The sequence below is a fragment of the Chaetodon auriga genome, chromosome 11, assembly GCF_051107435.1.
Source record: "Chaetodon auriga isolate fChaAug3 chromosome 11, fChaAug3.hap1, whole genome shotgun sequence".
Taxonomy (NCBI): Eukaryota; Metazoa; Chordata; class Actinopteri; order Chaetodontiformes; family Chaetodontidae; genus Chaetodon; species Chaetodon auriga.
The window spans coordinates 18,419,133-18,434,432 of NC_135084.1; the positions used below are offsets into that span (position 1 = coordinate 18,419,133).

A 15,300-nucleotide genomic window follows, 5' to 3' on the forward strand; every position below is an offset into this window, starting at 1 on the left:
GTTTAAAAGGAGAATGAGAGTAGAGTTATCCCAAAAGTGACAAAAACAAAAAACAAACTAATGCATGAGGTAGAAGAGAAGAAAAACAGACAAGAGGGAGAGAAAACTGAATTCTGAAGTCTTTGAAACTGACACAGAGGGATGAAAAGGCGCTTTCTAGCAATCGGGATTCGAGAAGGAGCAGAACAATTGAGAGATTAAAGGTTTCTTTCTCACCCTTGTGGTTTGCAGCTGACACTTTCCTGCACCACCCATTCATTTCCTGGCAGATCATTTGCTTCTCCTTATCAGCCTAATAAAAGCAGCCACACAGTCGCAGATGTTTCGTGGTGGTGGAGAGTTCGTTCCTTACGAGAGAACAGGCTGACAGTTTTACAGGTTTTGTCTCTTTCTCCCTGTGTGCAGAATGGTTTCACTCCGCTTCACATCGCCTGCAAGAAGAACAGAGTGAAAGTAATGGAGCTGTTGCTTAAACATGGAGCGTCTATCCAGGCTGTCACTGAGGTACCAGACTGGACCACAGTCCCTCTTTTCTGCCTGACTCTACCTGTCAGCACTTGGCACCAGAAGTGGTTTCTTTGAACTGTACTGATTTTTAACAGTTCTGAGCTGCTGCATTTTGGACTTCGTGTCGCTTCTTGACAGCTTTACTAAGATTTGATATATATTTCAATGTTTCGTGTGAATAATCTTCTGTTTCTCTGCAGTCTGGCCTGACGCCCATCCATGTGGCAGCCTTCATGGGCCATGAGAACATTGTTCATGCACTGACGCACCACGGAGCATCACCAAACACCACCAACGTAGTGAGTGGATCATTTCTGACGTGCTGTAACATGTTAGAAGTACATTTTCATCAAATGAATGTTTCTGTGAGTTCAAATCCCACATCATGGCACCTGAAAAGCTCCCGCTGATTACCGTGTCTGTGTCTTCCAGCGAGGTGAGACAGCTCTCCACATGGCAGCCAGGGCGGGCCAGGCAGACGTAGTCCGATACCTGCTCAAGAACGGAGCCAAGGTGGAGACCAAGTCCAAGGTTAGAACGCTGAGCCTCATTATCAATCACTGTGACGGGGAGAGAACTACAAACAATGATAAAACACCGGGCCAGAAGTCACTTTCTCCTCCTTCTCCGCAGGATGACCAGACAGCGCTGCACATCTCCAGTCGGCTGGGGAAAGTCGACATCGTCCAGCAGCTGCTGCAGTGCGGCGCCTCTGCCAACGCTGCCACCACCTCAGGCTACACCCCCCTTCACCTGGCTGCCCGCGAAGGACACCAAGATGTTGCTGCCATGTTGCTGGAGAACGGAGCCTCACTCTCCTCCTCGACTAAGGTGGGTCTGGTGGAGGATCTTATTCCAGTGGATGAGGTGAAGGAGTTGAATGTCTCTCTTTCTTTCACATGACGTCACATACAGTCAAACACAGACACACACCTCTGAAGAACCAAGTGACAGACCAGACCATCTTCATTATTTCAGTGCTATGTGTCTCCACTAGTGGGCGCCAGTCTCCATTTCCAATAGCCTCCATGATGCTTAGTAGTTGCAGTTGAAACATTCACTGTCTACACTTATGAGACAGTAACCTTCCTATAAACTGAATGCAAGGCTCAACCATGTTAAATTCCGTCACATAGTGCAGTCACATCAGTTTCACAGCTTTCACCTTCAGGTCAGCGGTTGCAAAAGTGTTTTCTTCATCCACACAGTTGACCGTGGATGAATAATGTCACTTTCTGGTTTTGGTGGCTTCATATATGACTAATTGCATGGATCGAGGGCTAAAAGAGATGGAAGATAGACTTGGAATTAGTTTGTGCATGTGTGTGTGTGTGTGATGTGTTGCTGGGGGCCGTCTTTGAAGGTGACCTCTGCCAGTGGAACCGATTAATGAAGAGTAAACCCCATGGTGCCAGACACACACATGCACACACATGGAGCATCTTTTGGGACATCACCTGAGTCAGCTGTTAAAATAATGTCATACCAATCTGGGAACAGAAGAACTGGGGGGTGGAAACCATAAATGGACCCATTTCTGAAACAAATTAATCAATATGGTTCCCACATTTTTAAAACGTTCAAATCTGACCTCCGTATCCACCAGCCATTCTTATCTAAAATGATCCTTCACCGCGTAAACTGTATGAATACTGACTGTAACCGATCGCACAAATGAGGTCGTGTGTTTCAGAGCGTGGAATGGGAATCTGTGGGAGTCCCACATTCCTCTGGAAAATATGACCTAATGCCTTTAAATATCTTCACATACACCCAGGAAGAAAGCCAAAATTAACATTATACAGGAGCCATTTATAGTCCTGGAATACATGAAGAAATGAGGGCCTTTGGATCAGCCTCTCAGGGCATCACAAACCTTAAAACAATCATAGTTCATGTGTTTTTATAGCTAAATTGGTCATGCAGAAATAATTCTTAGATCACCATCATCTTTAATGTAGTTTATTAAGTGGATTTGTGATAGTTAAAAAGCAGTTTAAATTGAGCTTCTTCTACAACAGTTATTTTAGTTTGGCAATGCCTTTGAAGGATTACGTCGTGTCAAATGTTATCCAAAGAAAAAGCTTTTATTGGATGGAAATTTTCATTTTTATTATGAAGCCATCTGTTTTAAATAAGCTAAATGGGCTTTGAATGGGGTGATAAGCCGCATCATTTTTCAGTTTGACTAAAAACTTTGTCTTTGTTACAGTAAGTTTATGTTCCAAGTGTGCTGCTACAGACATGCTGCAAATCCTTTATTTTTTCAGCTTCTAACTAAAAAGGGCTACTGTCATTCCTCTCATTCTTTCCATCCTCCTCCATCTCTCCGGCGTGTTTCATTTGGATGACTTATCTTGTTTTGTGTTCAGCAGAAAGGGTTCAGTCCCCTGCATGTGGCAGCAAAGTACGGCAAGATGGAGGTGGCCAGTCTCCTCTTACAGAAGCGGGCTGCACCCGACGCTGCTGGAAAGGTGAGATGTCTTAAAAGAAAAGAGTTGCACGACACACTGGAGAGCGTCAGTCTTAATCTTGAAGAACATTTAAAGGTGTTTTTATGTTTTTTGGTGCTGGAAAGTTTAAGCAGGGAGGGGCCTGGCACAGAAATGAGTCGACATACAGGCCAGGAGATGACGCTCCGACGCAGAGCGAAGTGAAGGCAGCAGGAGTATGAACTCAAATCATCATTACAAACAACTGGCGATATCTGGCCAAAATCAGGAAGTCATTCAGATACTGTGACCATTCATTATGCTCCAAGTCTCTCTGTCGCCTGTTCTTATCCAACCTGTCTGTGAGAGAGCAAACCCAATGTTTTGGAGTTGTATTCTCCAAGCTGCAGCTGGGCGTGGGGGTGGTTGTGTGGAGGAGTGGCGGGCTTAGGACTGATCCCAGGACAGCGCAGGCAACAGATGCTTGTCCTGTTGCAAAAACCTTCTGGGTAGATTTGCTTTTATTCCCCTGTTGACATGCACTCATTCCACCTCCACATGCACACGCATTTGTATACAAATGCACACACACATTGACACAGTTAGCACAGGCCCACTGGCACTGATTATGGTGTTTGCTAGTTGTGTGTGTGTGTGTGTGTGTGTGTGTGTGTTTGTCTGTGTGTGTGTGTGTGCGTCTGTGCCACCATCTGAGAGCATTTAACATAATGGCAGTCAGGTATGATAATGAAGCTTCCACAGAGCTCGGTGGTGTCGCGTTAAAATCAGTCTCATTGTAACTCTGAGTCGAAACATAAAGCGAAATCAGGCCTTCATTGTAGTTAAATCACACCGATTTTCTTTCCAGATTACAAGAAACACAATGATTTATTCGGCTTCCTCACATTTTAACCAACAAACGTTTTCTCCTTAAATAAAGGAATAGATGCTTTCCACCTGTCCAGGACAGTTGTAACAACAGCTCATGGGATGATATGAGTATATTCTGCACACTTTTTCTGAGTAAATTCAAGTTTTTGTTGAATACGCAGGACATTCCAGTGACTCAGTGAGCATCCTCGTGACTCAGGCCTAGCTGCTGAGTCTGGAGGGGATTTTTAATCCAAGATAATAACAACAACATGCTGCTACTGCTGCTGATAGCACTCTAACACTGTTACTCTTCATACTACTGCTAAACACAAATCTAATTGTCACATCATTGCCGTCCAATGAAAACCATCCATCTCCATATTTGGTGCTTTTAGATCTTTTCAGATAAAATGAAGGACTACAGATCAAAGTACGTACACAGTACTGTTGCATATGTGAAAAACGTTCTATAAAGCCTTTTGTGGCTGAGGTAATGACTCAAGTGATGTCACTTTGAGGCAGCGTCGGTTCAGTCTGAAGACTACAGGTTCAAAAATGAAACATATCTGATTTTTTGTTTGATTTTTTTGCAGGTGCAGGTTTACTCTTTTACACGTTATTTTACGGGTTGAAAGAAATTCTCCTTCTTAAGCTACTTAAGCTTAATGAACCATTTACATACAATTGTTGCCACAATGTTGAGTTAAAGTTGTCATTTTGGAGACACATTCCACAGGCCAGCAAAGACAAAATCATCCCTGTGTCTTTTGATGATGTCAGTCTCCCCTGACTTCTTGATTTCAGCATGAAGTTGTTGCTCTAAACTGTCTCTTGCACTAACTGTCATCTTAGTTCGCTGCTCATCTCTCAATCTCTCATCATGTCTTTACATTCTGTTGGTTTGGTTCTTTCATTTTACTTATCGGTGTGTGTGTGTGTGCGTGTGTGTGCGTGTGTGTGTTCAGTGATCTTCTAACCTGGTGCTGTGTTGCATGCTTGTGTGTGTGTGTGTGTGTGTGTGTGTGTGTGTGTGTGTGTGTGTGTGTGTGTGTGTGCGCGCGCACGTGTGGGTGGGTGTGGGTGTTTTAGAGCGGACTAACTCCACTGCATGTAGCTGCTCACTACGATAATCAGAGAGTGGCACTGCTGCTGCTGGATCAGGGAGCTTCCCCACATGCTGCCGCCAAGGTATCCACACAAACACACATAAAGACTCATACGCCTATAAATTCACCTGGCTACTTCCCCCAGAGCTGTCTCAAGCCACCGACATTGTTCTGTGTGTAATGTACATGTATGTATGAAGGTGTAATGCCCACCCATTTTCTCTCATATCATCTTGTCCAGTTTTTGAATGTGCAGCTTTGAAATCGCTCCACCAGCCAGAATTTAGCTCATACTGTCAGCATATTGAGCTTGGTGCTTTATTGGATGCTATATTTTCATATTTCTCTTAAAATAAAACTGGATAGCACATGTGAATGGACTGGTTATGTGGTATGCACGCCGTAAATTACTGCAGCCAATACTTCAAACCACCCACTTTTGTGATGTCTGTTCCATGGCTGTAAATTTTGTGTGTTCCCTATAAAAAGCAAACAACCCAAACAAAAAAAAAAAGCACGTTATTTACTGCGTTTGTTGAAATGTCTGACACACACAAACACACAGAGCCAGTGACATATGGTCAAGTTGTGGTCAGTCTCCTGCAGGGCTTTGGTAGTCTGTCAAAACCACAGAACAAGTACGAGCAGAATGGCAGAACAACCAAAATATGGCAGGAAATGTTTTTGGCTGGACCGTCGTTCAAGACAGACATCCTGCGAGGGGAGACCAAAGCTTGTAAAGCTAATTCATCTTTGCTCGCTGTCTTCCCTTTTTGCTACTGCCTTGTCTCCTCCTCGCTCTCTCTCTTTCTCTCCCTTCATCTGCATCAGTCTCTATTTATTCCTTTACTTTTCCTGCCTCCCTCCCACACCCTTAGTCATTCCTCCCTGCCTCCCTTTCTCTCAGTTTCTCCCTCCATAAATTGTTTTTCATTTGGCTGGGTACTAAAGTTGGTGCGCTTTGGACTAATTTAAGTGCTTTTGGAAAGGGATTAATCTCTGTGTGCTAGGGGAGTTGTCTCGAAGTGTTTGCACACACAAATACAAGCCCTGTTTGATCACAGCGCGGTGGCGTAAAACACGGTGCATGCGTCGTATCCATCAAAACACTGATTTAGACTTGAAATAAACGACCCAAGAAATGAAATTTCATTCAGAGGAGGAGGATGGTTTGGAAGTAACGTGTGACTTCAATGGAGTTTTCAGTTTTAGAGCTCAAACGCAGTGACGGTTGTGACACAGAGACCCTGGAAATATGTGTGACTGGTGCCTTTTCTACACTCACCTCTTCCTTTGACTTAAGATAGATGGTCATTCACAAGCTCTTCAATAAGTGCTAGTTCTCCCTTCAATAATAAATGTCCAATGTACAAACTGTGGCACAGCAGCCTTCATGATTGTCTGTAAACTGAAAGTCTACTCTTATTTTGATGAACTTCCTCTTCTTCTTCTTCTTCTTCTTCTTCTTCTTCTTCTTCTTCTCATTAGCCTTGGTGTCATGACTACGCGGATTATATGTGGAGATGCAAAATGTTAAATTTGGACAAATCTTGACTTTTGGGTTTTACTGCTATGGTTGCAGTAACTACTTTTGCTGAACTACTGAAACTTCTTGAAGCCTCTCGTGTTGATTCAGGATTGAGTCGTCTCAGAAAATGAGTATATCAAATTAACTGAATAGAATGAATAATAGACTATAAAATATAATGAATAAGCCTTACCGTGGTAGCCATCCTAAAACCTTGTCTCTACTTCAGTCTGTAATGTATGAATAGAATAAAATACATTAAAGAAGAAGGCAACTAATGAAAGTCTTCTTTGTTTTATGCAACACAGAGCATAACTAAGCCGTTCCTAAACTATAAATACATGAAATAATCCACCAGCCATCAAATCCAGAACTGGAGTGTGACATCCTAACCCCTGCATCTCTTCTGCTTGCCTCAGAATGGCTACACACCACTCCACATTGCTGCCAAAAAGAACCAAATGGACATTGGGACCACACTGCTGGAGTACGGCGCCGACACCAACGCCGTGACGCGGCAAGGCATCAGCCCCATTCACCTGGCCGCTCAGGAGGGCAGCGTGGACCTGGTGTCACTGCTGCTGGCCAAGAACGCTAACGTCAACATGTGCAATAAGGTACCCAGAACTAGTTCCCAGCGTCCTGTTTCCTGAGAGGGACGGCGTGTTTCAGTCTTGTTGTGTGCTCCCACTATAACAGATGAATTTGTGTGTTGACACGTGTTTGTGTGTGTCCTTTCCGCATATACAGAGCGGACTTACACCACTCCACTTAGCAGCTCAGGAGGACAAGGTCAATGTTGCAGAAGTCCTTCTCAACCACGGGGCTGATGTCAACCCACAAACAAAGGTAAAGCTTTCTCCGATAGTGCACGCACACACACACACACACACACACACTCACACTGTGAATACACACTGAAATATGGATCTAAATGTCTTTGTGAGGTTTGCTGCATAATCTTTTATTGACACGCATCATTGACTTCACTGCGTATGCTTGTCTCTGTGTTTTCTCTCTATTTGAACTTTTTCTAAATAGTTTCAGTGAATTCATGGCATCGGAAAAATACTCTCACACACAGCCACACACACACACACACACATGCACGTTCAGCCAGAATCATCTCAGGTGCTACATAAATAAAGGATTGATACCTGAGTGGAAGGTGTTCTTTATAGATGCATCACATGCCGCAGCAAACACACACACACACACACACACACAAGCATGCACATGCTCTAATATTCGGTCACACTCTGTCAGTTACATTCAGAGACACACATACGGGCCTCATAACAGGCTGCTCACGTTCATGTAGCTGAAGGTTGGAGTAACGCAAGGTCATCTTGTGTGTGTGTGTGTGTGTGTGCGCACGCGTGTGTGTGTTTGTGCTGATGTGACAGTTGTTTACAGCGAATAGGTTATTCACTCACTGATCTCATCCATTACCATTATGCACTGTACTCATAATTCAGCGGGGACATGAAGTAGAGATAAACACAGATAGCGTGTGAAGAAGTGGAGGCACCGTCATTTCTAAATTCTTACAATATCAGCCAGTTCTTTCAGTAACTGTACGGTGCTCTTCCTTTCATCCGCTCGACCTTTCATGCTGGCATCTCTTCCCTTCGTCTACTTTCCTTCACGCAGATGGGTTACACTCCGCTGCACGTGGCCTGTCACTATGGCAATGCAAAGATGGCAAACTTCCTGCTGCAGAACCGTGCCAGAGTCAACGGCAAAACCAAGGTAGGAAGACACAGTTTCGTATTCCTGTTGCGTAAATCTTCCTTTAGATCCAGATTTATGTATATTTGCCTGACTGTGTTTGTGTGTCTCTATCTAGAACGGATACACTCCCCTACACCAGGCAGCTCAGCAGGGCCACACCCACATCATCAACCTGCTGCTTCAGCACGGGGCCTCAGCCAACGAGCTCACCGTGGTCAGTGCACAAACACACTGGCACACCCCCACACACACTCTCTAACAGAGCTGAGGCTCCATGAAACACTGAATGCCCTTTGTGTTCTCGGTGAGCCTCCTGTGAATAACTTCCTGTTGGTCTGTCACTGGTCAGAATGGGAACACTGCCCTATCCATCGCCTGTCGCCTCGGGTACATCTCTGTGGTGGACACTCTGAGGCCCATGACGGACGAAAATCTGGCCGCCATGGTGAGACCCTGTCTTCCTGTCATCATCTCATGTAGTTAAATGCACACAATCTCTATCGCATCACCAAACTGATTTAAGTCTAATGAATATTTTGTGTAACTTAACCGTACACATAACTGTGTAACTTTCTCTTGGGTTTTTACCATATAAATAATAGAATTTTGATGTTTGTTAAGAGTGTTTCTGTTTGCTTAAAACTAATGGATATGCTTTAGAAAATCGTCTGTCTTAATGTAAAGTATCCATCACTATCGAACTAAAACCCGTAAAATTATTGAGCTGCTATATTGAACTACATCACAGACTCCTTGTCCGAATGAAAGCTTGGCCAATCAGCCAGCAGCATAGTGCAAGTGGAGTCAGTGTGTGAATCCTGCAAATCAGCCAGCAAGTAAGCCAGCGAGTCTCGCTGTGTCACATGTGTGAAGTTATCCTGATTAAGAGAACGAGAAAGAGGGCTTAGATTGGAGCTTAAGGTTTCTCCTCAAATAGCCCAGGTCACTCACAGCGATGTGATCACACACGTGTGGAGAAAGAGGGGCAGGGAGAAGGGTGTGAAAGTGTGAAAGAGAGAGAGGCGGTAGGATGATGAAGAGGCGACAGGAGTGTGTGTGAGGGGGGGGGGGGCAGAGAGTGAAGAGGCGGACACAGAGGTCGCTGAGGATCCTGCACAATCAGCAGCAAAGTGTATTAGTCATAAGTGAGGTAACTTAAAGATCAAGGTCGTTTCCTTAAACCTTTGTGTGATTGATCTATAATGTCTCTATTCAAGCCTGCAGGGCCTCTGCCGGTCAGTTACGAGGGTAAAATGGCCTTCAAACATACAGTATCATTACTTCTTACTGTGACAGGGGCCATGGCTAAGATTCAGTTTAATGTCCGTATTAGGAAATATGCACAAAGGTCACACATTGGTCGTTGTTTAATGACTACAGTTATATCTAAAACACTTTGTTTCATCTGATATAAGGCTTTCAAAATGATTAGTCTTCAAGGCATACTCGCCCATTGTATTACAGCAGATGAGAGCACCCCTAAATCCTGTATTTTACACTCAGCTCAGTGCTGCTTTGGTAAAGTCATTTGGAAGCTGCATTGAGTTTCAGAATTTTAGGGACTTTGGGGATTTGTGGCATTATTGGATGCTTTAACAACATCAGGAAGCATAATATTCAGGATTAGGATGTCAGTGTGTGTAAATATACAGCAAACGGCAAACAACTTTTTTGGAATCGCGCTTGTATTTTCCATTTGGAACTGGTTTATGCTTTCAGGGATTTGTTCAGAATGTAAATATGTTCAGCAATATCAACTTGTTTTTTCAAAACTGGGTTGTTCAGTTGTCCGTCTGCTTTTTATGTTTGCAGAGTGCATCAGAAAAACACAAAATCAACGTCCCAGAGACCATGAACGAGTTCCTCGACATGTCAGACGATGAAGGTATGTGAAGAATACTAAACTTTTCTCTTCATTCACGTCATTTTCAGCCACTGAGGTACTAAAATTAAATGAATTGATACTTGCGAACTGACTTGATTGGAATAAACACGCTGCACGATGTTCATACACTTGTGACTGTGTGCTATGTGACGTTATTTTCCTTAACGTGTGCATGTTTCACTGTATGTGTGTCCAAATCACACAGTCCGGGCCAATGTGCCGGAAACTCTCAATGAGGAGTCTTTTTCAGATGTTGATGAAGGTATTTGCCACCAGTGTGCCTCCACCGTTCTGTCTGTCTGTTTGTTTGTTTTCCTTTAACATAACGCACGTCAGCAGAACTCACCTGCCTTGTCGAAGAGCTAACCGTCAAGCCTTTGCTGTGCTACTATTCAGCTTTGCCAGAACACACACACTTTTGATACAGAATGATGTGATTATGCACATTAGTTGTTCTGCAGTTTAAAGCACTATGAATCAGATGTACTGATTCATACATAATCCCAAAGATATGTCTCTGAGGATTAATTCCTTGCCCGCCATCATCTGACGAAACATAAGGTCTCTGCTGTTTCCATGTTGTCCAAGAAATCCACCAGCGAACATTAAATTATTGAGCTGTTTCAGCCTCGAATCTGGTTTTCTGTCAGGTCTGAGTGTCCCATTTGTGTTCACGAACTGACACTGCTGATGTTATTTTCAGTGCGACTTGAAAACACATTTGTTATTTTTAACCGCTCACACACCGTCAGTCTCATACTGCATGATTCTCCTCATCAAAGACACTTTGTGAGGTTTCATCCTAACTTCAGTCATGCAGTCTCTTTGAAGGAGACACTGTGAGCGAGTGAAAACGAGGTCAGTGTGACTCACTTTATAATTCAGATGACAAACTGTGATTAGGCGTGCATACATCCAGTGAAAGAATCTCGTTTTACAGTATTTAAATGTTGATAAACGGCCTGAATGATATCATTGTTAGCTGCAGAGTAGCTGCTGTAGCTCTGCAGAGCACAGCCAAGTTCATGGTACAAGTCACATTGTGTCAGGCTGCGCACTTCAGTCTTCTGTCCTTTGTTTTGGAACCACAAAGCCAACAGGCCTGTAAAATTGATGAGCTTGTTCATGGGTTGTTGCTTAGGGGACAGCTGGGCGGGAGGGGGGTTCTGTGTCATGTGATACAGCTAGACTCAACAAGTTACGTACACACACATATCAGGTGATAATGGATGGTTTTGTAATGTAGCTGTTGGATGAAGGTCCTCATCGACATATCTTTAATTGGATGTGTTTTCACTACCAAGCAGGATTTATAAATGAAGGGTATCCATGGTATAAATACAGAGTATCCATGGCCTCATATACTCCACATAAACTGTTTATACTGTGTGCATAATTCATCAGCATTGTACTTGTGCACCGCAGCCTTCATATTCACTTTGACCAATGGTAGCAGCACCAGACTCGCTTCAGTTAGTGTGTGTGTGTGTGTGTGTGTGTGTGTGTGTGTGTGTGTGTGTGTGTAAAAGGAGTTAGAGGAAGTAAAGAGTTTCCACATCTCTCTTTAATCCTATATGAGGGGAGCCAATCCTGTTAAGCCGTAGGTTAGAGCGAGTGTGACCGGTCACTCCTGGTCTGGGAGTTATTGTGTGTGTGTGTGTGTGTGTGTGTTTGTGTGCGGTGCGTGCGTGCGTGCGTGCGTGCGTGTGTTTGTGTCTCACTCATGTTGTGGGTACATAGACCTGTTTGTGTTGTGGGGACTCATCTGCTAATGAGGACCAGATGTAAGTCCCCATGATGCAAATCATTACATTTTAGGGTGAAGTCTTGGGTTGAGGACAGAGTAAGGTTAGCTTTAGGTTAAGGTTAAGGTTAAGGTAAGGGTTAGTGTTCAGGAAATGAATGCAAGTACATGTAATGTCCCAAAAGTGTGTGTGTGTGGGGGGGGGGGGGGGGGGGCCTGCCTGTGCAATCACACGCTCACCTCATGCTTTCTATGGACTGCTATAGCTACACTAATTGTACCATCTTTAGAGAACAACTTAACTCTTTGTTACGCAGTGCCGTCAGAGCTGGTCTTGGAGAATATTATTACCACAGTTGGTGTTACAGAATGTATTCTTGGAGTCTATAACTGTCAAACACCTCTTGTGCAAGTTTTAGTCATTGTGTGCAACATGCAGAAGGAAGAACTGGGCAGAGAAATGTTGCTCAAGATGTATTTTAAAAAAAAGAAAAAGAAAAAAAAAAGGCAAAATGATGCCTGCTGTGGTTATTTCATCATTATTTTAGCCCCACGCGCAGCTTGGTGTGCAGCCAGACTCCCTCTGTAACTTCCACCATGGAGGAGGAAAGGGCAGGAGTGTTTCAGTGAGAGTTTTCTTCTGCTCCCCGTCACTGTCTCCTCCACTGAGGTTCCCAGGCATTCGCTCAGACGGCCTGTCAGCTGACTGTGCTCTCCACGGAGCGGTAAACACTTCCAGCCCCTGTTCACTCCCTGCAGCCGGAGTTTGTTGTTGGATGCTGTTGAGCCTGGGACGCACCGGGACTTTTCTCTCTTTAAATCCAATGAGATGAGCTTTTTTTTTTGAGCCGCTTGCAGGAGAATTAACCCCGGTGTGGCCGCTCGCATCAGATGGCTTGGACTGGCGCTGTTCCGGCTCAGCGGTGTGCACTGTTTTGCAGCGAGGAGACGCAAAACTTTGAGTTGGAGTCGCGTTTCTTTGCGGAGAAAAGGCGGCAGAGGTGTGCGCACCAGCTGAAAAAAACGCGCAAGTTCGAGTGGAGTTAAGTGCGTGGGGTGAAGAGAGGGCAGCGTTTTCCATCAGCACCACAGGCTCTGAATGGACCACTTGGTAGTCCTCGTCTCTCACTGGAGTTACTCTTCGTCCTGGGAACGTTTTGTGCAGCTTTAGAAAAATAGAAACAACTCCGGAATTAGAAGAATAGTTGTGATCAATATGGCTGCGGTGGACAAAGGTAAGTAGCGAGACGCTCACAGGGAGTTATTTGGCTTTATTTGGCTTTTGAAGGCAGAAAGTGGTGTCATGTTTTGTTTTGTTTTTAACTGTTTTCTTTTACTGGTTTTAGTTTGTAGCAGTGGATGAAGGAGATGGATGAAATTTGGTTTCTGTAGACATTTTTTTTTTTGAAGAAGAAGAGAGTATTTGATACGGTGACGGAGGTGTGTGTGTGTGTGTGTGTGTGTGTGTGTGTGTGTGTGTGTGTGTGTGTGTGTCAGGGGTGGAGTATGTGTGTGTGGGTTTATGTGAACTTGAATGGGACGGCGATACATTATTACAGCAGCGGGGAGCCGATTGAGACAGCTCGAAAAACACAGGAAGTTATGTGATCAGTGTTCCCATCAGAATAAAAGCACAACAAATGCACCAGGAAACAAAATCATAGCTACGCAGCTGCCTTGAATTCTAAAATCATAATCAGTGGGTTTATTCTTCTTCTTGCGTGGATCGACGTTTTGGAAATTGATCCCAAAAGTGGTATTATTATTCTGCGTCAGCGTTTTAGAACAAAGTTGCGCGGAAAGCTCCAGACTTGACTTCCTGTGGTAACGTCCACCAAAGTCCCCACGTTGATAACACCCTTAATGTACATAGTTTATTTAGCAAATAATCCCACAAGTTCATTCATAATGGGAAACGTCATGCATTTGTCAACACGCTCTTAACGTGCTGATGAATACAAAATGTTCACAGAATTGTCTTTAGATTGATTGAGAGTCATTTAAGGACAAGGACGTGTAAGAGCAAACAGAGAATGAGCTGTGCTGCTAAAGAATTTACTACTCTTCTTAATAAAAACCCTCCGGAATGCATTGATCATAAAGCAATATTTCAAGCCAAGGTTTATTTACCAAAGCATATTACTTTATATAGACCTATATTTCTGCTGAAGACTGTCAAAGCTGCAACACAAGTTGGTCACTTAAACAGTAAGACTGAGGGATGTAACTCCCGGTAAATGTGGCCCATCCAGATATCCAGAAAAATCTAGTGGAAGCACATGAATGCAACCAAGAGCACAATACATGTCTTAAATTAAACTTTTAAGTGAATGTTCAGTTGCCTAATGTAACCATGTTGCTTGGAGTTGACTTTGTCACGTGGTTCCATGAGTGCTGAGTGATAGGTGGTTAGCTGTTTTATCGTCATAGGTGAGGTTTGACGACTAAAACCCTTTCACCGCTCCTTTTATTTTGAAACGCAACACCGGAAACGCGTCTTTTAAATGCCGTCGAGCTTGACACTGGTGCTGGTGTCTGGTCGGAGTGCGGCAGTATTGAAGGTAGGGGGAGGGGCTGCGGTGAAGGAGCAGAGTGTTGCAGGCAGGACAGAGCCGGACATGAGGGAGAAGGGGAAGCACGGTAGCCGCTCCGCCGGCTTCGTTGACCGGCGTGTCATCGTCCACCGGTCCGCCGATCGAGGTGCGGTGCGGTTGTGCACTTTCCGTTTATTCTCTGCTTATGGTGCTGAGGCTTTGGTGGCTGTTAAACCCTCTGCTGCGCTCTGTGTTTGAGTGTTGTGAAAGGAGCTGCGTTTGGTTTTGCAGGGGAGCTCCAGATATACCGCAAAGTGGCTTTGCTGCTGCCTCTGATGGCATTATCACTGTCTCACCTGAGAAACAGTCAAGCATCTGCGCCGCTGTATGTTCCGGCTTCATGTTGTTGTTCTGCCCTGTCAGATGAATAGGCAAAAAGAAAAGTTGCAGGGGGCTATGCAGTTGCAGTGAGCTGTGTTTGGTTCGACGACAAAGTGATGTTGATAAACGATCCAGGGCCTCCTATAAGTACCATAATCAAATAAGTGAGAGACTGATGTCGGCAGTGAGGGCTTGTTTTTCATCCCGAGGTGCCGCATCGCATCTCTTTGCCGGATTAACTATTGAAGTTAACAGGATTTTATTATTTCACCCCACACGCACACACCAGGTGAGGATGCGATGACTGGGGACACGGACAAATACCTGCGGCCTCAGGACCTCAAAGAGCTGGGGGATGACTCCCTCCCTCAGGAGGGGTACATGGGTTTCAGCATAGGAGCCCGCTCAGCCAGGTAAGCACCTGTCATTTTTGTCACACACCTATGACAACCGCTGATGTACTCTGGTGCAGTGCTGTCAATTATTTGGGCCAAATTGTCCTCAGAATATCGTGGCCACATGATGTTTGTCTGACTACAGTAATTAAAGTGTGTAAGTGCTACTGATGCTGTGGTT

The 15,300-nt window shown here is 44.4% G+C and overlaps 1 protein-coding gene across 43 annotated transcripts in view; it reads left to right on the plus strand.

Moving 5' to 3' along the window:
* Positions 1 to 15,300, plus strand: part of LOC143328042 (ankyrin-3-like) — a 125,633-nt gene that overhangs the window by 73,858 nt on the left and 36,475 nt on the right. For 29 of the 43 annotated variants that reach the window (XM_076742895.1, XM_076742896.1, XM_076742917.1 and 26 more), the window contains 13 exons: positions 406 to 504; positions 708 to 806; positions 940 to 1,038; positions 1,141 to 1,338; positions 2,883 to 2,981; positions 4,902 to 5,000; positions 6,866 to 7,063; positions 7,197 to 7,295; positions 8,100 to 8,198; positions 8,296 to 8,394; positions 8,530 to 8,625; positions 9,993 to 10,065; positions 15,014 to 15,137. In XM_076742895.1, coding sequence (XP_076599010.1) covers positions 406 to 504; positions 708 to 806; positions 940 to 1,038; positions 1,141 to 1,338; positions 2,883 to 2,981; positions 4,902 to 5,000; positions 6,866 to 7,063; positions 7,197 to 7,295; positions 8,100 to 8,198; positions 8,296 to 8,394; positions 8,530 to 8,625; positions 9,993 to 10,065; positions 15,014 to 15,137 — 1,481 coding nt within the window. Of the gene's footprint in view, positions 1 to 405; positions 505 to 707; positions 807 to 939; positions 1,039 to 1,140; positions 1,339 to 2,879; positions 2,982 to 4,901; positions 5,001 to 6,865; positions 7,064 to 7,196; positions 7,296 to 8,099; positions 8,199 to 8,295; positions 8,395 to 8,529; positions 8,626 to 9,992; positions 10,066 to 12,901; positions 13,045 to 14,214; positions 14,510 to 15,013; positions 15,138 to 15,300 lie in introns of those variants that run through there. The other 14 variants (XM_076742901.1, XM_076742897.1, XM_076742936.1 and 11 more) reach the window with 6 other exon arrangements.